Source organism: Equus przewalskii, chromosome 26, assembly GCF_037783145.1.
Source record: "Equus przewalskii isolate Varuska chromosome 26, EquPr2, whole genome shotgun sequence".
NCBI classification, from domain to species: Eukaryota; Metazoa; Chordata; class Mammalia; order Perissodactyla; family Equidae; genus Equus; species Equus przewalskii.
In genome coordinates this window covers 32,892,914-32,916,073 of record NC_091856.1, presented here as the reverse complement: position 1 = coordinate 32,916,073, position 23,160 = coordinate 32,892,914, and the positions used below count along the sequence as shown (strand labels likewise).

General features: G+C 55.1%; 1 protein-coding gene across 3 annotated transcripts in view; it reads right to left on the bottom strand.

The window, feature by feature from the left end:
* Window positions 1-998: 998 nt before the first annotated feature.
* The window catches only part of NCS1 (neuronal calcium sensor 1), a 52,841-nt gene continuing 30,679 nt past the window's right edge, over window positions 999-23,160 (bottom strand). For all 3 annotated transcript variants that reach the window (XM_070596953.1, XM_008521580.2, XM_070596952.1), the window contains exons 3-8: window positions 18,839-18,977; window positions 17,493-17,571; window positions 15,443-15,531; window positions 14,993-15,070; window positions 13,017-13,134; window positions 999-6,926 (exon numbers count right to left, since the gene is read on the bottom strand). In XM_070596953.1, coding sequence (XP_070453054.1) covers window positions 13,036-13,134; window positions 14,993-15,070; window positions 15,443-15,531; window positions 17,493-17,571; window positions 18,839-18,977 — 484 coding nt within the window. In that variant the 3' untranslated portion in view covers window positions 999-6,926; window positions 13,017-13,035. The remainder of the gene's footprint in view (window positions 6,927-13,016; window positions 13,135-14,992; window positions 15,071-15,442; window positions 15,532-17,492; window positions 17,572-18,838; window positions 18,978-23,160) is intronic.

Genomic DNA, 23,160 nt, shown 5'->3' with positions numbered 1-23,160 from the left:
TTTATTCCGCGCTGACCCGTGCGCAGCTAAAGAGGGGTCAAGAGATACGGGAACAAGTGGAAGGCTCTCCCGGAGCTATGTGAGCTCACTTCTCCTAAACTCAGGCGGCCTTCAAAGCCCCTTTCCCCGCCACTACCCTGACCCGGCTTCTCCAGACCAGGGAACCTGGAGGATATAAAGTTTCTGGTTTCTGTCCCTGGATGTGAGCTGGACACTGTCACGGTGGGACGTGCCCGAGGGACAGGCTGCAGGGGCCCGCCCCAGGAAAGTTTCAAGGAAGAGGCGACCACAGGAGGGCAGGGGTCCGCGTGGCATTCCCCACGTCCAGCCCCACCGCCCACTCTTCTCTTTCTCTTCTCCTCTCTATGCCTCGTGATGCCCTGAGGCAGCTGTGGGGAGTAAAATTTAGGGAGATACTTTCTAACATGCAAATATGAGTTTGGGGTTTGGGAGGGCAGGGGAAGGCTCTTAGTGGCGAGAATGGGTCATCCTGGGGGATTCACCCATGCTATCGTCCCCAAGGAACGGCAGCCAGTCTGAGCCATTCTGGCAAAGCATGTGGCCCAGATGGTGAGGAAGAGGCCAGATCTGTGCCTCCAATGGGCCTCACCCCACAGGAGGCTGCCCAGGGTAGACCTCAGCCTGACCCAGAGCAAGGGACTATGACCCATCCTGTGCCCACAGCAGCAGGGGCTCTGACCCTTGTCCCTGTAGAGCCTCCCAGGGCTGCCTGGAAAAGACCGGAGTCACCTCCAGAAACAGCTAATACCCACTGCGAGCTCACCATATGCTGGAAACATTGCCCCCGCCACCCTCGCACGGGGCCCTTGAGCCAGAGCCAGGTCTTCCCAGAGAGGGTCTGTGCCCTCCTTTCCCTTCACCGCTTTGGTGGAATCGAGTGTGAACGTGCATGTAAATTACCTGAGCCTCCACCTCAGGGACGGTCCTTTAGTATTGAAATACCCCAGTCAGGAACCCGCTCTCAAGAAGGCATCACATTAGCATTTTAAATATGCGTGTTATTAAAAATCTACACCACAGAGTTTGTTCATTAACAGAAGGATGTTAGAAGTCACTTTTCATTTGAAGTGTGAGGTGATCCAGATAAATGGTTGGGTAGAAAGATTGCCCGGAGCTCAGGTCTTTGCACCAACAAGGGAGAGAGCTCATCGGCCTGAGGCCTTCAGTGCTGTGGGACATTGTCCTTGGGTTCTGGGTCCCCTCACTCCTTGGACGGAAGGCCGGTACGGTGTATGACAGCTTTTGTACCTGCATGCTAGTAAATATTTGGACATTTGGCAGGATAAGACTTGCTTTTGTTGTTAACATTCCATCGGGTGGCAAGGTTCTTGGGGAGGGGGGTGGAGCCATCACCTGCCTCTAATTGGGCGTCCACATCTTTACTAGAAAATCCTGTCAGTTAGAACACATGTCCCATGTCAAGTGGTGGAACCTGGCTGGGAACCAAGTCTGATTCTGGAACCTGTGCCGCCCCTAACCACTGTCCCACACTGCCTTCCCACGTTGCCTTTGATTCACTCCCGTGTGGCTGGAGGAGTTCTGGCATGTTCGCTCCAGACCCTGCCAGAGCGAGTAACAATGCTGGGTGCCCGGCGTGGCCTTGGAGGGCGCCATCTTTGCATCCCTTTCTTCAGTGGCTGCTTAAGCCCCCCGTGGATGCTGTCCGGCTGCCAGCTTTGTCTCGCAGGTGGTGTTGGTCTGACAATTCCTTTCACAAAACCAACTGTGAAACACAACCTATTTTTGCGGGTGGTGGCTCATTCTAATGTTGGCTGCTTGACCTCATCAACTTACACAGTCACGTGTCTTTCAAGAGCCTTTGGCCAAGAGCAATAATATATTTCCAAAGGCAGTTGTGCTCTTGATGTGATATCACCGTCACCCGGAGCTCCCACGGGAGCTACTCACGGACCGCCTCCCCTCCTGACGCACCCCTCCACGGAGTGAGCGACCGCTCCCTGGGTCATCAATGCCCGCCGCATCACGGGGGCAAGAGTCACATCCTGGCGAGTGATTAGCCTGAACCCCAGGCCAATGGAGGCAGGAGCACTCCTTAGGAGCCATCTGGAGGTCCTGCAGGGCAAACAGCTCCCCAGGGTTCTCAATGGGTGGTCCCCAGCCCAGCAGCATCAGCCTGGCCTGGGAACTTGTCAATAATGCAAATTCTTATGCTCCACCCAAACCCAGCTAATCAGAAACTCTGGAGTGAGGCCAGCAACTGGATGTCCACACGCCTCCAGGTGACTCGGACATACACTGATCTGAGAACCACTGGGCTAGGCCGATTGTTTTCAGACATTTTTAAACCTTTAGAGAAACCCTTTCGAGACCCCTGTAGATGAAATGGGCAGCAATGGAGATGCCGGGAGTGATACACAGGGTGGGGGGCTCACTCTACGGAACACTTGGTCTCCCAGAAACACTCCTGGAAATGTTCCGGTTTAATCCTTATGCCTGTGGCTCTCACTCTGCACATTCTTTCTCTTGGGGAAACCGGGCAGACGACACCCAAAGCAAGAGAAAGGGTGTCACGGGAGGAAGAAGAAACCTAAAATGAAACAAAAAAAGAACAGAAACAGACAAAGCAACAGGTCCACACAAGGGAGACAAAAACAAGTCAGGAAGCGTGTTTAATTGGCGTGACATGGACGACATACAAGAGGAGCACGAGAGGAGGCGTGGGCATGCCACGGGGCCTGTCCACCCCGGGGCCCTGCCCCCGCCTGCACCACCGGGGCCAGGGCCTGCCCCTCCCCCAGAGACACACACCAGCAGATTCAGACAGGACAGCACCCCCAAAAAGAGGCTCTGAGGGGGCTGGGAAGGCAAACAGAAAGAAAACGACCACGGCCAAGAAGCATCGCCTTTTTTTTTTTTTGTAAGAGTTGCCCAAATTTCTTTCCAAAGTTGCAGGCTGCGGGTGGAGGCGCCAGAGATTGCAGCCCCTGCACTGGCCTTTCACCTCTGCCAGGGGCTTTGATGACAACGTTTCTGTCCGCTCCCCTAACGCCCTGTGAGGTGGGCTGAGCGGGGGCTCTCGCTCCCATCTGAGGGAGGGAGAAACTGAGTCCCAATGAGCAGAAGTGACTTGCCCAGAGTCCTGGAGAAAGCTGGTCAGAGGCAGACTGGGAGCACGTGGCCCTCCCCGGGACCACAGGCCCCTGCAAAGACATGGGAAAAAGGAAACGTACAGCCTTGGGGGAGCGAGGTAAGGGTTCTGCATTTGTCCCAGTCCTGGGGAGCACACAGAGCCTGAGCCTAGATGCCAAGACAGAAGATGGGACCAGCTGTTTATTCAGCAAAAGCCTTTTATTCATTCAAAAATCAACCATTGGGTTTATTCCGCAGATATTAAAAAAAGGGGGTCAAGGCTTCCCATCACAGTGCCCTTCTGCTAATTAACTTGCTACCCCTGGGGAAGACCTTGAAGAGGGGCGTCTGGGAGACACGCTGTCAATAACGTGGGGCTGGAGGCCCTGGCCTGGGGAGTCAGAGCCCCTCCTCGCCTCCCCACCTGCAGCCTCCCTCTGGAATCATCTGTTCGGCAGGTGGGGGCCCCAAAGGCCTTTGCAGCTCATCGCCGCCAGGGGGCGCTGCCACGTTCCCTCGGAAGCTGAAGCTGAGCTGGCAACCGGGGAGCTTTCCAAGCTCGGCGGGCAGTGGGGTTTTCTCCAGGGGGAGGCTGCCTCTCCCCGGGGGCACCCCGACACCCCAACCTCTCCCCTACACACACACAGAGAACAGACAATGTCCCCAAAAGCCCAGGTGCACCTGTCGTCTAGGAGGTGGGTGGCAAGCTGAAAAGCATTTCAGGGGAACAGGGGGACACGTACTCTGACCGTCGCCTGGTTAAACACTGCAAACTCGGGACATTCTCCTAAGTACCATCAACACAGAGCGGGGAGCAGGCGCTGTGAGCAAGAAGCCAGGGCCGCTGAGGACTGGCTGCCCGAGGCTGGACCTTGCTCCTGGGCCCAGGGAGCCAGGATGGCAGAGGGGCAGAGCCCAGCTTCCGCCTGGTCTGGGATCCCCAGACAGCAGCATCTGATGGGGCTGGGGAGAGAGGCCCATGGGCTGCTCCGGGTTCCGAGGGTGCGGCAGCTAGGGGCCCAGTGAGAGGAGGGGACAGCACTGTCCCTGTCTGGCAAGCTTGGGCGCTAATGGCCAGTGTCCAGCACCCTTCCAGGAAGAAGGGTGGCCCTTCTGGCAGCTCTGGGCTGTCTGGGGGCATGGACACAAGGTGTGCCTGAGGCGTGGGTCCACGGGATCCTGGCTAAGGCCAAAAGCCACAACCATGGCTCCAAACCAAAAGCCAAAGGGCACAGAGGTGGGAGGAAGGCCTCCCACAGACACTCAGAGATCTCCACCCTGGAGGGGTCTGCCTGCTCAGCCCCGGGGGACTCAGTCACAGGCCCTTTCCCGTGATGCTTCCAGGACGGGCTGCACAACAGCTCCTCCCCACGGGACCAGAGAGACAAACTGAGGCTCAGGCTGAGCCCGGAGAAGCAGCCTGACCCGGGACAGGCCTCACTCTCCTCCCCTCCAACCCCATGTCCAAGTTCATCTCCTGCCCTAGGAACCTAGGGCAGAGCAGGCTGAGGAGCTGCAGGATTTGGCGGTGAGTCCTGGGCCTCGTGGGCCAGTGGCCTGAGCAGGAGGGTGACCTCAAGGAGCCCAGCCTTCAAAGGTGCCTGTGAAAATGGAACCACTGCTCCCCGTCCCCACAGGACCTGGGGGGCTCACAGTGGAGCCAGAGCGCAGCCAAAGGGCCTGCTAAAGGCAGGGAGAGAGGGCTGGGCCGGCTGAGGTCCAGCCAACAGGAATGGCCATGCAAGCCACTCTCTGGCAGAGGGTCTGCTGGCGGAGGGGAATGGGCAGGAGCCGCTCAGGCCTCCTGGGAAAGCGCCGAGTGGAGACGGAGGACGATTCTCAGCGGGAACCGAGGGCCGGCTCCTCCGCTCCTGGGCAGGCTGAGCAGGGGGATCACAGGCTGCTGGCTGTGCAAGGAAGCAGCAGGAATTCTGGACTCAGGCCTGGCCCTAAACAGTCTGGGGGGCTGCTTCTCACCCCAGAAGCCTTCCCCGGGTGAGGACTAGTTCTGGGCCAAAAGATGACTCCTAAGTCCAGGAGGGACCAGGAAGCCCTGCAGGGAGGGCCAAGGTGTGTCATCTGACCCACAGACCAGGCCCAATGGCTGCTGTGTCCAAGAGGACTTGTGCCAAGAGACAAAACAGTGACTCAGACGGTCCCCGCATCTGTTGAGGTCCAGCAAACGCAGCCACAGACCGCAGAACCGCAAACTGCAGGAGACCAGGCTCAGAATATACGGTGTCGGCACGGAAGCGCCTTCACGTCCACCAGCCCAGGCGTCTGGCTCTGCAGCTGGGGGAGCTGGGCCCCGAGAGGGCGGAGGGTTGCCCACAATCACAGAGCAAGGCCAGCCTCGGGGGCCTGGCCCCTGGTCCAAGGTTGTCTGACTTTCTTGGTGGTGGGTCTGGGGCTGCCCCGTCTCAGTGGCAGGCAGAGCTAGAAGCTCCCTGTGAACACACGTGGGCCACAGCCCCAAGAGACGGCCACTACCTGGACGTCACTGGCTGCAGCCCTTTGCTCCTCCCCTCCCTCCCAGCAGGAGCTGAGAGAGGGAAGGCAAGAAGGATGCTGTGTGGTCTACTGGACAAGGCAGACAGGCAGGCAGGAAAGCAGAGTGGGAGAAAACCGAGAGATTTTCAAAAGCCACCAAGGATGGAGAAAGGGCCTTCACTTCTGCTCACTTGCTTGCAAAGACCCCCTCTTCCCTCCTTCCTTATGTACCCATCCCTGCTTCCAGGCTCCCGTCTCAGGACGAGCCTCTCCATTCTCAGGCTACTGCAAACACCAAAGCAAGAGTGGAGAAACCGAAAGATGCCCCCTGGGGTCCTCGGAAAAGATGTGATGGACCCAGGGGAGGACACAGGACAGGAAGGAAGGTGCACAGGGAGCAGAGAAAAGGTTCAAGGAGGAGGCATTCGGGCAGGAGGGAACAGTGCATTAGCCATTTAAGAAACCCACCTTCCCCCTCTCCAAACATGGAGCACAGTATCCAAAAAGAAAAAAAAAGGTTTTTGGCTTCTCGGCCGCTGCGGAGGCCACCATCCTCCCAGGCGCTGGGCAGGTGGGTGAGGGCGTGCACATGTAAACGGGGGGCCCCGCATCCCTGGGGGCTTCGGACACACGAGGCAGCAGCAACAGTTAACACCAATAAATAAAAGATATCAATTCTATATGTATCAAAAAAAACCTCACTTTCCCCACAAAAAGCACAATACTGTTATCACAAAAAATCATCATCATCATCATTACTCATCCTGGCCACGCAGGCGGTGCTGCTGCTGGAGGACGGGGGACCAAGGACGCGAACCAGGCAGCCCCCCAGCATCCCGAGCCCACCCGTGGCCAGGCCGGGACCTCCGCGACCTCTCTGGCTGCCCGAGGACGGGGTGGATTCCCTGAGTCCCCGAGGCCTCCTCCACATCTGTCAGTCCGTATCTTCTAGGACAGAAGGTAGTTTTTTTTTTCTTTTTCAATGTCTGTTTGAAATAAAAAATGAACGCACACACACAGGAGAGCGGGAGGAACCGGGGGCTGCGGTGAGGCAGCCGCGTCCTGGCTGTTGCAGGGGGCTGCAGCCTTCTCCGTTCCGTGCTGCTGTTTTCCGGACAAGCAGAGGTGGTTGGCAATTGGAGCCACTGGCTTCAGGCGGTGGTGGGGCCGGGGTGGTGCAGGGCTGGAGGGGAGAGCCGGGCCTCACGGTTCCAGGGCAGCCCGGCTGGGCGTGGCTGCGGAGAAGGGCTGGGTGGACACGGGAGGGTGGTGTCGGGGCTGAGGTGGCCTCATGGCACGGGAGGAGGTGAGTGGTTCCCAGGCATCTGGAAGACACAAGGAGGTGAGGCGGGTTTGGCGCTGGCTGCCGAGGACACATGCACACAGAGCTGGCGGGGGAGGGGGTCCAACCAGAGGACAAAGCAGCGTTGTATGTCAGAAATCCTAAAATGTGCACAGCCTCTGACCCTCCCATTTGGTGCTGAGTATTTACCCTTAAGAAACAAATACGATGTTTCCTACAGTATCATTAGTAACAGCAAAATTAAGAGGGAGGGAGCAAGCCCAGCGTCCACTCTCAGGGGATTGGTCGGATAAATGAGGACACAGCCATAGGATAAAATGGTTTGCACCCATTAAGAACAATGCAGGAAACGGCCAATAAGCACACGAGAAGATGCTTAACAGAATTAGTCATCAGGGAAACGCAAATCAAAACCACAACGAGATACCACTTCACACCCACTAGCATGGCTATCATCAAAAAAATGGAACATAACAAGTGTTGGCGAGCGTGTGCAGAAATTGGAGCCCTCGTTCGTCGCTGGTGGGAATGCCAAATGGTGCAGCTGCTGTGCAAACAGTTTGGTGGTTCCTCAAAAATTTAAACACAGAATTAACAAGGACCCAAGAATCTCACTCCCAGGTACGTACCCAGAGGAATTGAAAACAGGTGCCCAACAAAATCCAGGAACACCATGTTCACAGCATCATTATTTACAATAACCAAAAGGTGGAAACTACCCAAGTGTCTGTTGATGGATGAATGGATAGACAAGATGTGGTACATCCATACAATGGAGTACTATGCAGCCGTAAAAAAGTATGAAGTACTGACACCTGCTACAACACGGATGAACCTTGAAAACATCATGCTGAGTGAAATAAGCCAGACACAAAAGTTCACATATTTATGATTCCATTTATGTGAAACATCCAGAATAGACAAACTCATAGTCAGAAAGAAGATTGTGGTTGCCTGGGGCTTGGCGTCGCGGTGCGGGGGTGGTGGTGTGTGGATAAACTGCTTAATGGGCATGGAGTTTGGTTTTAGACTGATGCAAATGTTTTAAAACTAGATAGATGTGGTGGTTGCACAACATTATGAAAGTACCAAATGCCAATGAATTGCTCACTTTCAAGTGGTTAATTTTATGTTATGTGAATTTCACCTCAATAAATTTTTTTTAAAAGCAGCAGCATGGGGGACAGTCATGTCTGTTACCGTCTGCACCATCTACAGATCCTTTCTGTAACCTGCTCCATGCCTGTGTTTAAATCACATGTCCCTGCTCCCTTCACTGGACAGGTGTAGGTGTCTGATCCAAGGGGACCATTTCCCTGATTTGTGTGAGGTGATTTGAAAACATTATCTGGGCCAATCAGAAGCAATGTGGAGGTGGCCCTGGAGGAATAGGAAGGCCCCGCAGGACCAGAGCTGGGGTGGCCGTTGCGGTGCAGGCATGAAGGGAGAGAGAGGACTGGAGCAGTCGCCCAGAGGCAGGCCAGAGCGCCCCAGGGGAGAGGCCTGTGTCCTCCTGGCCTCCCAGTGCCCATGCCAACACCGCAAGGCTGGGCTGGGTTTCAATCACATCCATCACCTTCTGTGGTGATCTGCAAACTCTCATGATTTGCAGTATTGTATCTGCTGGTTAAAACCACAAACACAATGAAACTCATCAAATGCATTTGAATCCATCAACGCATAATTATATGAATATATTAAAAACTTCATTGGTGACCGCTAAAGGGTGTTAGGAATCCCATTCATTTTGAAAACTGATAAATAAAGAGAAAGAATTAAGTACCCATCGCGCTTTTCCTATTAAACACTGAGCCTCGGGGTACCAAGCAGCCGACGAGGGGAAGTTTGCCTTTGTAGAAGTCGCCCAGCTGACGACGAAGAAGGAAAGGCAGCTCGAGAACACACCATTTTGCACCACCGAGTGAATGAATGAATGAATGAATGGATTGAAGAGGTGACCATCAACGGCTGCTGACATCACCAGACGTCATGTGCCACCTGGTGGACACACAAACCCCACCACGACGCGTCCTTGCAAAAGTGGATCATATGGAACGCCAAACACGCCTGTAGACGCAACGGCCCCTTCTAGGAAGAGCAGGGAACAGAGCAGGGAACAGAGCATGTCACAGCACCACAGGGTGCAAGCAGTAAACCCCGGGCTGCGCGGAACCACAGAATGTCTTGCTCGACAAATAGCAAGAAAATAAAAGGGAAGGGGGAAAACTTACAGATTAAAGGAAACTTAAGAGATTTATCCAAAAAAAAAAAAGAAGAGAGAGAGAGAGAGACCTATCAACCAATTCCAATATGTGGCCTTTGTTCAGATGCTGGTTCCAATAAACAAAAAATTGTGAGAAAAAGGAAACCGGAAGACCACCTGCAGACTGGAGGCTATTGAGGAATTATTGTTGATTTTTTGGCATTATGGATTATTTAAAGAATTGTTCTCTTTTAGAAATACATTTTGAAATGTTTATGAGTGAGATGATATGGTGTCTTGAACTTGCTTCAAAATAACCCAGGTCGGGGTGGTGGGGAGACCGTCTAGATGGTTCAAGACCGGCCGTGAACTGGTGGTTGTGAAGCTGGGTGACGGGTGCATGGACTTACACTATTCTCTCTACCGTCGCCTGTGAATAGTAAACTTTTTTCTTTTAATCTGCCCCCAAATTTCCAACAATCTAAGTGTCCCTCACCGTGAGACTCGTTAAATTATGACCCAGCTGTAGAATGGAATACTACGCAGCTGTTAAAAATGATGGCCCGAGACAACACTGAGCGACACAGGAAACACGCGTGACCTCAGCTCCTGAATAAGGCAGCGATTCTGTGACAGCAATTCCCCTAAGACTCACGACACTGCAGGAATCTGAGAAGGCAAATAAATCACAGAAATGACGGCACACAAGTTGCATGTAATTAATATCGAGTAGGCTCTAGAAGAAGCCTGAGAAAACGAGGAGGGCAGTTTTCAGGAACTGCTATAGAAAGGTGGATCTCGTCACTCTGAAAAGCTTGTCGCAGAAATGAAGTTACATCTTCTCGGCTGACATATCGCTGGTGAGGGTGAGATACATGTCTACACAATTGTGTTAAGGAAAGCCTGTGTGGACAATGCAGGACATGAACTTTAAGCCAAGTTAGGTAAAACACGTTAAAAATCTTTTCTTAGTGTTGAGTCTCCAAAAGAAAAAAAGGTTTCCTATAAGTTGTTCATTAAAAAAAAAAAACAGGTCCAGCCCCGGCAGCCTAGTGGTTAAGTTCGGCGTGCTCTGCTTTGGCGGCCCAGGTTTGGTTCCGGGTGTGGACTTACAGTACTCGTCTGTCAGTGGCCGTGCTGTGAAGGCAGCTCAAATACAAAAAGAGGAAGAGCCACAACGGATGTTAGCTCAGGCTAATCTTCTTCAGCGAAAAAAACACAAAAAAACAAAGACAACAGCCAGCAGCATATGGTTATGAACGCATTGTTGCCGAGGAAATATATAAACATATGTATTCAGAGAAAACTGTGAGACAAAAACAAATAGAGTGATTCAAAAATAATCGCACACTGTAAAGAAATTAATTACATTGTATGACTTTTTCTTGGGGAGATACATCAGGTCATGTGACAGTTGCCACGGAGGCCACTGGTGGTAATTCACAAAAGCAGACTCTGAAGAATTCGACAGTGGATCAGTACGCGCCATGGGACCCCGAGCTGTAGCCCGAGTGTTCTAAGATTATAGAAATAAGCATGATGGTTCCTTTATAAATTGGTTTGATTATACGTTTCTATGTGACCTAGTTACTGAGTATTAAGTCTTTGTAAGTGTTCAATTCTTTTCGAATCACTCTGGGCACAAAATGTTCACAGTGGTTATATCTGGGTTATATATGAAGGTTTTTTAAAAATAAGCTTTTCATTGAGGTTTTCTTTGAAAACATATTCTAATGTCTTTTCAAGGAAAAAGGATTTCTTGTGTAAAACAATAATAATAAAACAAGCTTCAGAACAGCGTGGGCCTCCTAAACAAAATATCACCAAATCAACTCTGATGATCCATAAAAAAAGAGTAACACATGATGGCTAAGTGGAATTTATTCTAAGAAGGCAAGGGTGGCATAGTGTTCAAAAACCCATCAGCGTAACTCATCATATTAACAACAACAAAGGGAGAAAAGTCATGTGAGCGTCTTCATAGATGCAGAAAAACAACTTAATAAAATGAACGCCATTCACGGCTGTTTGTAAACAAGTAACTCCTAGCAGAGTAGAAAAAAAGGAAACTCCTAAATCTGATAAAATCTATCCATAAAACATTTACAACAAACATCCTCACTAATGGTGAATTATTGAAAGCTTTCTCCCAAGACGGAGAGAGAGACAAGAATGCTCGCCTTCACTACTCCTATGTGACATTGGCCTGGAGGGCCCGGCCAGGGCCAGGAAGCAGGAGAAAGACACAAATGGCAGAAGAATAGAAAAGGAAGGAATAAAACGTAGACAACTGAAAAGAATCTCAGGCAGACTCTTAGATTTAATAAAGGAATCTAGCAGGATCATGGAAATGTGATCAATAAACACAAACCAATTGAATTTCCACAAGCCAGAAATAAATGGAAACTACAATTTAAAAATTACTATTTATAATACCATCAAAAACATCAAATTTCTAGGAATGAATCTATCAAAAGATGTGAAAGCCCTTTCAGCTGGAAACAATAAAACGTTATAGAGAAAAAATTTAAAAGACCTAAATAAATAGAGATACACCATTTTTAGAGATTGGAACACTCAACATTTATATAAAGATACCAATTCTCCCCCAAATTGAACAGTAAATTCAACTCGATCTCAATCAAAACCCCAGTGTGTGTGTGTGTGTGTGTGTAGACATTTATAAGTTGATTCTAAAATTTATAGAGAAATGCCAATAGTCTAAAGCAGCCAAGGCATTCTTGAAAAACAAGACACAGGATGCCACTTCCGAGACGAGGTCATAAAAAGACTGCGGTTTTCATCTCCAGTTTCGCTCCCTCCCTCCTGGAAAGCTCACTCTGCAGGAAGCCAAGTTGGTAGGCGGCCCTGTGTACGTGGGTCCACGTGGTGAGGGATGGAGGCCACCAAACCAAATGAGTGAGCTTGAAAGCGGACCAGCCCCGGGCAAGCCTTCAGATGAGACCGCAGCCCTGGCCAACAGCTGCTGACTATCCCAGTTTACCTGAGACTGAGGGGTTTCCCAGGACACAGGACTTCCAGTACTAAATCTTGGACCATCCTAGGCAGACTGGGCTGGCTGGTCAGCCTACCGATAACTTGACGGCATCCTCAAAAGAGACCTTGAGCCAAAGGCACCAGGCTAAGCTGTGCCCAAGTTCCTGACGTTTGATCTTCTCAGCTGCTGTCTCGTAGTAACTAGGATGCGGCAACAGATAACTACACAGTACTTCACGAAAGGAGATGCTAAAACGGATGGTACACATGTGACGAGATGCCAACTTCAATGCTCCGCAGAGAAATGTAAATTAAAATTACAACAAGCGATCACTACCCTCCCACCCAAACAGCTAAAATTAAAAACAGAGAACGTCCAATGTCGGCAAGAATGTGGAGCAACCAGAACTCTCCTCACTCCTGGTGGGCGTATGAAATGGGACACCCACGTGGGCAGACTGTCCGGTGGTAGCTACTAAAGCTGAGCACACCCAGATCCCACGTCGCGGCAATTCTACTCTTAGATAAATACGGACAGAAGGCATCATCTGCCACGCACAAGAGTGTTCATGGCTGGACAGACCATGGGGGTCATTCACTCTTCCTCCCAGCCAACATGGAGGACGGAACAGAGACGAGGGTCAGAACTAAGTGTCCTCAGTGTTTCAATCCAGGGAAACGTCTGTTCAAGCAAACTCTCAGGCTGGGTCTGGGTATATAAAAATGACGAAAACAGAGGGCTCTGGCTGATCTGAAGGCCCTGCCTCCTGGGCCTCCCCCTACCAGGTATGCCCCCACTGGGCAGACCCCAAGCACCCCCAGGAAACCCAGGTGCTCACCTGCCAACCCTACTGTCCTGTGGCTGGGTTTTCCCCCTCCCCCACGCCAGGCCCCAAGTCCGCCTCCACTCACCCCAGCTCTGGGCCCTGGACTATACCAGCCCGTCGTAGAGGGACAGTGCCTGCACGATGGAGGGGTCTGCCTTGGAGCCCTCCTGGAACTCCTGCAGCGTCAGCTTCCCGTCGGCGTTCTGGAACAGAGAGAGGCGGCCGAAGGTGGAGGGACAACCAGCCTCCTAGGACAGAGGCCTCTGACCCAGCCCCTGGACACCCCTCCCCTGGAAGCGGGGCGGGTCCACTGACAGCTCAGGAGGAGGGGAAGTCCGGCACGAGACAGAGCCGGGCACTTCCTGGCTGGGTGACCTGGGGCACGTGACCCACATCTCTGGGCCTGTTTCCTCACCCGGGGACAGGAGATAATTGCTTGGCTCCCTGAGGGCACTGGGGTGAGTGCTCTGTGAGCTCAAGCTGCCGAAAGTGCTAGGCAACCTGGAAGCGCCCCTAAGTCTAGTTACCATGATCATCGCTATTAATTCCCAGAAATGGTGGCTAATCCCATGGGCTGCGAGCCTAACGCATTTCCCTGGGGTCACTCTCAGAAGGGCATTTAAACCATTCCCGGAGCAGTCTACACCGGAGCCCTGGAGGACCCCGGGTGGAGCTAAAGGGACTTCAGTGGGTCTCTTGGGGGAGGGGATAGTTTGGCCAGAATCCCTTCCCTGGAGCGTCTCTCAAGGAAACCTGTGAGAGCAAAAGAAAAAGGCCCTGGAGCCCACCACCCCACCTCCCGCACCCAGAGAGGGAAAGCACGACGAGGGTGCCACAAGCACAGAGGCCGGACTCAAGGACCACCCGCGGGGCACCCAGCACACACGCTTCATCTCCTGGGACGCTCAAGGCCGCCCGGAGAAGAGGCACTGCTCGGGGGGGGAAACTGAGGCTTGTCACCTTCGCAGGGGCCCACAGTCGGTACCTGGGAGAGCCAGAACTTACAGCCAATCTGACTCCAGGGTGTTTGTTCCCCAAAATTAGGGAGGTGTGAATTGGGGGATGAAGGAGTGCCTGGCCTTGGCATTAAACAGCAACGGACCACCCGGGAGTAAGCTAGTCGCCCCCGCTCAGCACTCTGTCCACACGGCTCTCGACCGTCACGTGTGCGACAGGTGCTAAGCACCCTTTCCCCATTAGGGAGGACTGGCCTCGGGCTCCACACTTCCCAGGCACACACCGGGGTCCGGCCCGAGGTCACGAGTTTATATTCTTTTATCGAAGGCAAGTAAAACTGGGTTTCCTTACCATCCTGCTATGAAACTCTCATTTAAAACAGAGTTATTTCAGGTTTTAAAAAAAAAGTTTGACTGGAAGGGATTCTTATCCTGGGGTCTATGGAGAGAATTCAGCAGGTCTGCAAATGTAGACGGGGAAAACGAGGTCTTTCTTTCCGATAACTCCCAACTGGAATTTAACTTTTCCTTCCTTGGTGAATCTAGGTGACGACCCCCGACAGAACCCACAGTAAGTGTGACTCTGAGGCGCGGGGACCGCGGGCGTGCTCGTAACATCGCGGCTGCTGCAGCCGGGCCCGCCCGGCGTCCAATGCTTTATGTCACGCGCTCGTGCAGCCGCTCACGTAAGCCTGCATCACAAATTCTTTTCAAAAAAGATTTTGAAAGCTGTATTCCAAAATAATCAGCTTCCTTTTTGATCCTGTGGATGTTATTGGAGGCACTTAAAGCCGCTATTCTGAGAAGTCCACAGACGACTTCTCCAGAACGCCAAAGGGCTCCGTGGCAGAAAGTTAAAAAGGCTAAGAATCTCAGCTGATAAAAGAAAAAGCGTTGGGCAAACTTACTTAAAACTCCGGATGCTTGATGGGGGTGGCTGCGGACCAGCGACATCACACCAGGCAGTGCCGCCTGCCTTGATCCAGGCCCACAGGTGGTCAGTGGCACCTGTGGGAGGGGTGTCCACTCCCTGCCCACTGGGGCCCGAGGCCAGGCCCCCACGCCTTACCTCCCTGGTCAAGGTCCAGCCTCACCCTGGTCTCACCTTGTCCATCATGGCAAAAATCCGGTCCACCCTCTTCTCGGGGGTGTTCTCCTCCTCGGGGAGCTCCACGGTGTTCCCCTGCCACGGACAGACAAGGTGGGGGCTGGGCTCCTGGCGCTCCAGGCTTTGGATCCTTTGCCCAAAACTTTGCCCTCCGGATGGGAGCTGGTTCCAGATGCAGACTGCCTACTCCCCGCCACACCCCTACCATCTCTGCTGTTCTGCTCTGGAACATGCCACCCACCCCAGCCCCAACATCACCCCAGCCCCTACCGGCCTCCCTCCCGAGGTGCAGATGTGCAGAGTGACCGCAGGCTGTGACCCCACCTGGCCACCTCTTCCCCAGGCAGGAGAGCGGCCGCACCGGGGTGCTTCGCCCGGGCCAGGACCCGTCACCAAATTAGATGCCTCTCCTGCCACCCCCTACTCCCCAGGCCCCGGGCCGCTCACCACCATCTGATAAATGGCGTCCACGATATCCAGCATCTCGTTCCTGGTAATGTAGCCGTCGTTATCCAAGTCGTAGAGCTTGAAGGCCCCTGCAACCAAGCAGCAGGGCTGTCACCCCAGCCCAGCGCAGGGGGCTCTGCCACGCCCCTCCTCCCTCTGCACCTCTGCACACAGTCGGCACCCACGGCCCCATGTTCCTCCGGCCCATGAATGTTCACGTAGGGCTAGACGTGGACCGACACAAACGTGACACGAATACGTGCACCATTTCAACTAGGGTTTAAAGAAAAGAAACAAGGGGCCGGCCCAGGGGTGCAGCGGTTAAGTGCGCATGCTCTGCTTCGGCGGCCTGGGGTTTGCTGGTTCGGATCCTGGGTGCGGACATGGCACCGCTTGGCACGCCATGCTGTGGTAGGCGTCCCATGTATAAAGTAGAGGAAGATGGGCATGGATGTTAGCTCAGGGCCAGTCTTCCTCAGCAAAAAGAGGAGGATTGGTAGCAGTTAGCTCAGGGCTAATCTTTCTCAAAAAAATAAAATAAAATAAAATAAAGAGATGAAAGGTAAACGGGAGCGGGCAGCGCGTCTGCGAGAGCTGAGGCCTCGGAGGCTGGCACTGAGGGATGGAGGATTCCGGCCACGCCTGCTCCCTGTCCCCATTCATGCCGGACTCGCTACGGTCAACTCAGAAGATAAGATAATACACCTCGGGGGGACGGGGAGCTTTTGCATAAATAAAATTCTCTCTTTATTTATTTTTTTAATGATTTTATTTTTTTCCTTTTTCTCCCCAAAGCCCCCCGGTACATAGTTGTATATTCTTTGTTGTGGGTCCTTCTAGCTGTGGCATGTGGGACGCTGCCTCAGCGTGGTTTGATCAGCAGTGCCATCTCCGCGCCCAGGATTCAAACCAACGAAACACTGGGCCGCCTGCAGCGGAGCGCGCGAACTTAACCACTCGGCCACAGGGCCAGCCCCTAAAATTCTCTCTCTTATTCCTAAAACTAAAAAGAAAGAAAGAAAAGAAAAATGCGCTGTCAGGTTTTCGTGTTGCCAGCGCGATGCCGTGTGAATGTCTTAGTGAGCTGAGGGTCTGCATCTTCTCTCAGAGTCCCCTTCTCGCAGCCCAGGTTCCAGCGGGGCTGCACACTCTCCCCTCTGTATCCTCCTCCCACCGCCCCCCGCCCAGGGCCTTGCACCTGCCGTTTCCCTGCCTGGAACTCTCTCCCCACCTCCCCCCCAGCTCTCACCCTGCCCCGCGCACTCCTGACTCAACAGGGTCAGCTCCTCTCCCGGCGGCTCACACCTCCCTCTGCCTGCCTCCGTTGCAGTTTTACGGGATTTTTAAAAATAATGTCCCCATGCTAGACTGACGGCCATGAGAGCAGGTGCCTGTCTGTCTGATTCAGCCCTGGATTCCCAGCCTCCAGCACAGCACTGAGGAGTGGCCGTGTTCGGTCAATATCTGTTGGGGGGGATGCATGAATGAATGAAGGGATGTCAGTCATCAAAACAGCGGCCACATAAGTGGCAGATGCAGCACGGGAACCAGTCTTTTTTTTTAAAGATTGGCACCTGAGCTAATGTTGCCAATCTTCTTTTTCTTCTTCTTCTCCCCAAAGCCCCCCGGTACACAGTTGTATATTCTAGCTGTAGGTCCTTCTAGTTGTGGCATGGGGGATGCCGCCTCAGCATGGCCTAATGAGCCGTGCCATGTCCGCGCGCAGGATCCAAACCAGAGAAACCCTGGTCCGCCGAAGCAGAGTGTGGGAACTTAACCACTTGGCCTCAGGGCGGCCCCGAACCAGTCTTTGAAGTGCCCGCTGCACTGCTCGCGGTCCCAGCTCCGCACCTGCTGGAACGCCCCCTTTGTTCCTGCCCCACCTGTCCACCCCGCCTGATTAAGCCACGCTCCTCCTGCCCAGCCACCTCCAGGACACCTCCTCCGACATGGAAAGGCAGGACGGCCGTGCCACTCTCTCAGCCCCGGACAGTCAGCCTGGCCCCGGTCTGGCCTCCCTCCAGCCTGGGACCATCCGGGCAGGACTTACACCGCAGCTTCTCGTCCAGGGTCCCCCTCGAGGTCACCGACAGCGCCTGGATGAACTCAGAGAACTCAATCCGCCCATCCTGACAGGAGAGAGAAGGGTGGGGGTGGCCTCGGTCAGCGTCAGGCTGGACCTTGGGCGGGTGGTGACGGACAACAGCAGGCGCCAGGTACCCATGGCCAAAGGCCACCCAAGTGGACGAGGGGCAGGAGGAGGAGGACGGAGGGGGAGGGAGCAGGATTAGAAACAGGACAGGAAGCAGGGGTCGGGCTAAAGGGAGAGCTGACTCCAGGTCTGATGGGAGAAGGAGCCAGAAGGCACCGCCAACACACACCCCCCTCTCTGGGCAAATGCCCTTCCCCCGCCCAGAACCGCAGGCTCAGCGGCCCGGGCAGAGGGCAGGGCTGCAGCCTGTTCCACCTATTTGTTTGCAAACAAGGAAACTGAGGCTGGGAGACGGCAGAGCTCTTCCCAGGGCCAGGCAGTGTGACTGTCAGCCTGGGGACCCCAGGGAGAGAGCCAGGGCAGGAGGGAACAGAAACCACCCGAGGGGCCAAGAGCACGGGGCGTGGGAACCAGTCACAGTAAATCCACGGTGAACACGGGGGAGCCAGGAAAAACGAGTGCTTGGGACAGTCTGGAGGACTGTGGCTACGTCAACCGTCAGCATGGCCATCGCCAGGAGGGGACACGCGCCACAACACGGATGAGCCTCGGGAACATGATGCTCAGTGAAAGAAGCCAGAACAAAAGATCCCATACTGCACGAGGCTCAGAGTCTCAGCTTCCTCGTCTGCAAAACGGGGGATATTAAAAGGACATACCCCACAGGTGGCTGTTTGTCAAGCTTCACTAAAAGGCATCCACGGAAAGAGCTCAGCACACAGTAAATGGTCAGCAAATGTTGGTGATGACTATAAATCCTATGACCTCTGGAGGCATTTCCATTTTTGTGCTTGTAAGAAAAAGGTCAAGGTTTACATAGGTGTGCATGCGTGTATGTATGTACCTGTGTGCATGCTATACTTGTGCGCACACATCTCCGTGTGGTGCATGTGTGGGTTTGTGTATGTGCGTGCACTTGTGTGCACCAAGAGTGCATGTGTGTTCACGTATGTGTGTATGCATGTGTGTACATGTGTATATGCATTGTGGGGTGCATGCACGTGTACATGTGCGTGCATTGGTGTGCATGCGAGTGTGCACACGTGTGTGTTCCTTCTCGAGAAGGGAACGTCAGCAGGAGAGGGGGGGTGTGCAGACGCTGCGGGCGCCCGCGGGAGCTGAGCATGCTGCAGGAGGGAGGGGGGTCCAGGCAGCACAGGACTCCCCAGCGGTCCCGGGCTCACCTTGTTTTCATCAAAGACGTTGAAAACAAACGTGGCGAACTTGGTGGGGTCTCCAAACGGGAAGAACTGCTTATAGATCTTCTGGAAGCCTGCCGCGTCCAGCTGCCCGCTGGGGCAGTCCTTGATGAAGCCCTTGTACCTGGAGGTGGCAGACCAGGCGAGAGAGTGAAAGAGATGCCAATATCGCCCACCTGCCGGGAGCTCCGGCCCGGCGCCCCGGAGGCTGTGACTCCTTGTGCAAAGAGACAGGGCCACACAGGGGTCGTGGGCTCATCCCCCTCTGCCTCTCACTAGCTGTGTGACCTGGGACAGGTGACTGTACCTCTCTGAGCCTCATCTGTACAAGGGGGATAAGAGTTGCCATGAGATCAACCCAGACACCGTGCATAGAGCCCTCGGCCACTCAGCCCCGAGCTCCCCACAATGGGGCTAAAACAAAACTCACACCAACAACCCGGCTGAAGCCGCGCTCTTGCACGTGGCACTCCCGCCTCCCCCACCTTCTCCACTGAGCGCCTCCTGGCACCACAGAGCCAGGAAGGCTGGTGATGCTGGCAGTGCTGGTGGGCAGAGCCACCATATGGGGCCAGCAGCTGGCTCCTCCCACACGCCTGCACCCCCCATTATGCACAACGCCCCGCCCCAGCTCTGTTCCCAGGGTACTGTGTAAACAGACGCAGGAGCAGCGCAGCAAGCTTGGAGGGCGCCCTGCTTTGTTCCAAGCAGACTTGACCACCCTGTATCCCCAGTGCCCAGCACAGGACCCTCCAGATACCCGGCCAGCTGACGGCAGCACACCTTTGCGATCCAAATCCCGGTTCTACCATTTGCTAGCTGTGCAACCTCAGACAAGTGCCTTCACCTCTCTGAGCCTCAGTCTCCTGATTTATAAAAGGGGACGGTTATCGCCCATCTTGGCAAGATTGGGGGAGATGATGGTGTAGCATACTTGGCACAGGGCTGGACATAAAAAATAATCAGTAGCATCATCTTTAGTATTATGGACTCAAATGTGCTGTTTTAAACCAATTTACGCGTTGGCCCCTGCGGGTAGTTTAGCAACTCCAACGGGGACGTACATTTCCGCAGAGGATTCCAAGCACAGAGGGAAGCTAGTGGGAGCGATCGGCTGTCATCCGCTCCAGCTGAGACCTCCGCTGGGCCCCTCTCTGCTGGGAACTCAGCAAACCCCAGGCTCCTGGACTGCCCATAACAGCGCCATGAGCACGGCACCGTGATGAAGCCCGCTCTAAGGACGGGAACCGGAGGCTCAGAGAGGGCAAGACTTGCAAGTCCTTGCAGCCCAGCCCAGACTGGACCTGAGGTGGGGAACCGGGGTCACCGCTGAAGGGCTCAGGTGCCCCGCTGTGCTCTGCTCTAACCGAGACCCATGTGAAGAGCCCACTCTCCTTCTGCGGTCACGGAGAGGATTCTGGGAGAACCGCACTTGAGGTCACTGGTGGCGCTACAGCTGGGGTCCATACACAGAGGGAGCACGTGGAGAAGCCACTGTCCCCCACCCATGAGAGAACAATCTAGGGCTGGGAGGGGGTGCCGGATGCACAGGGACCTGAAGGGACATGCAGGGCCCCCGAAAGAGGGAACCTTGGGAATTCTGCACCCTGAACGACCGAGGTCAGATGTCAAAGAGATAACAAGACAGGACTCTGGCTAACACATCAGATGCTCCTTAGGGGTGAGGGGGAGGCTGGGAGGAGAGCAGAGAAGATGGAGTGGGGTGTGGGACGTCCCTCCTGGGGTCGGGCTGGAGCGGGCACCACCGTCCCCACGGGGCCCACAGCAAGCGTGAGGTCGCAAAAGAGGCCAGGCCTCCGCGCCCCTTGCCCCCTCCCCCTGGGGGAACTCGAGGTGGACCCAGGGGGGTCCCACCCTCCGCCTGGATCTGTGCAACAGCCCCCTGCTGGCACTGAGCTGGGCCTTTGTGGATGGGACCTCACGCAGCCGCCCCCTCACCCTTCACAGTGGCTTCAGGGACGCCCATTTCACAGAGGGAGGCACTGAGGCACCGAGCTCGGGCGCCCCTCCCACAGCAGGGACCAGACAGGGACTCGGCCCTCCAGCTCCTCCTCTTAAGGCCTCCCTCTGAGCGGGCGCTCGGGCCCAACTCTCCACGCTTCGGCCAGGACGCAGAGACACGGGGAAGGGGCGCTTCGGAGACGAGACCTGGGCTGTGACCCCAGGCCCCCGGCCAGGACGGTACCTGGGCAGGAGGAGGGGGCAGGCCTGGCACCAGGACTTGAAGATCCACGTTGGGGGGGCCCCCCACTGTCACCAGCTGGCTCTGGAGGCTGGGAAAGGGGCCATGACTTCCCCTCGGTCTCCCCCGAAATTCCCAGTTCTCCACAATGGATTTGTGTCACTTGAGTGATTCTAAAAGGTTATTAAAAACAATAAAGAGAAAACAACTGGCGCCCGAGGGCCTCTCCGGGACGGGCTCCTGCTCCTATGGTGGCTCACAGGGGGCCGGCTCCCCGAGGGGACGGCGGTGGCCCCGTGGAACAGCAGCGAGCCACGGGGGGGCTGGCGGGGGGCCCCTTGGCGTTAATGGGGGGCAGGCAGGTACAGGGAGGCAGCCTCAGTGGGGAACCTTTGGGGGCCTGTCCCATCACCCCTGCAGAGGCTGTCACGTCACTGGGGGGCTTCAGCCCCCTTTGGGGTCGTTAGCAGGACCCCAAGAAGCTCCCCCAGGGGGCAACGCCCAACCGATTAAGGGTGGCCCCAACCCGATGGCCCAGCCTCCCCTTGCCACCCTCCCCCACCCGCATTCCACACCCAGCCACACGTTCTAGAGCTTGTCCTGCGTCTCCAGCCTCCAGGCCTGTGTACCTGCAGGTCCCTCTGCCTGCCAAGCGCGTTCTCCTCCTCTTTATCTGGCTAATCCACTCATTTACCAGCTCCCCGTCTAGGCATCACTTCCTCCAAGAAGTCCGCCAGGTCCCCAGAGGCTGCCCTGCTCCTCTGCCCCCAAACCCCTTGCAGGTCCCGAGCACAGCATGCACCACGCTGTGTCGTATTTGCCTCCAGGCTGTGCCCCCCACCCGACTGTAAGCTCCCTGACACCATGGCAGCCCGATGCCCAGCCCAGGGCCTGGCACACAGATGGGGCCTCAGTAAATGTCCGTCCAGTGAGCTCAGTGAGTGAGCTGAATGAATGAATGAACACACAGAACTGCCAGGCAGGGACAGAGCGAGAGCCCAGGTGTCTGGTGTCTTTCTCCTGAGCCCCGGGGACCAGAACCCGAGAGCTCCCTGGGGATGGTTAGAGAGCCACTGACGTGCTCTCACTCCTCTGTGGATTGTTGGGGAACTGGCAGCCCAGAGAGGGAGAGAGACTGGCCCAAGGTCACACATCAAGTTAGCAGCAGAAACAGGGCTCAGACCCAGAGTTCCTGCCTCCCACGTTCCTGCCTCACCCGCCCTTCCAGCAAGCCAGGCGGCACCACCCCCGCGTAAACGCACGGTAAGGCGCCTGCTACCCAAACATTACATAACCCCATTGTTCATCGTCAGATGGGGGGCATCCTGCCTGGCTAGAGCAGAGAGAAGGGGACGTCTGAGCTGCCCCAGACACTCAAGTTGAGCCCAGGCCCCGAATTCGCCCTGCAAGTCATCACAGCTCCAAGGCCAGGACTCCACGCCACGGTCCGTCCCCTACCCCTGCACCAGGCACACACCCCAGGGCGCTGCTGCCTCTCAGTGAAGCTCCTGCCTATGAATTCCGTCCCCAGAATGACTGAGCCGTGACTCCTCCCCCACCGGGGCCCAGGCCTCAGGCCTCAGGTCCCAGCAGGCCGGCCCCTCCCTCTCTCCCTGCCGCCCTCCCGCTCTCCTCCAACAGGCTGCCGCCTGGAAACCTGCACCGGTGCCTGCATGCCCTGGCCCCGTCCTGTCTCTCTGTGAGAGGGACCCCAAGCTGACCTTTTCCTGCAACGCCCCTCAGTTTCCCTGCCCGCAAAAGAAGCGGCTCAGACTAGACGGGGTTTCTCCACCCCGGTACCACCCACCCTTGGTGACAGGGGCTGTCCCAGGCTCTGCAGGGGGCTGAGCAGCATCCCTGGTCTCCACCTACTGGACGCCAGTGGCACCCCTCCCCCAAGTGATACCACCCGAAGGCATCTCCAGATGGGGACAGAACCACTCCAGGTGAGAGCCACTGGATGAGATGGCCTCTGAGGACCCCCACAAGCTTGGGAGGGGTCTACCACAGCGTCTGTCTTTCCAGGGGTCTCTGCTTCTGAACCACAGTTGCCATCAGGGACCTCCTGATCGCCGGGCGCTGGGCTGCTCGCTTTCCAGGCCCG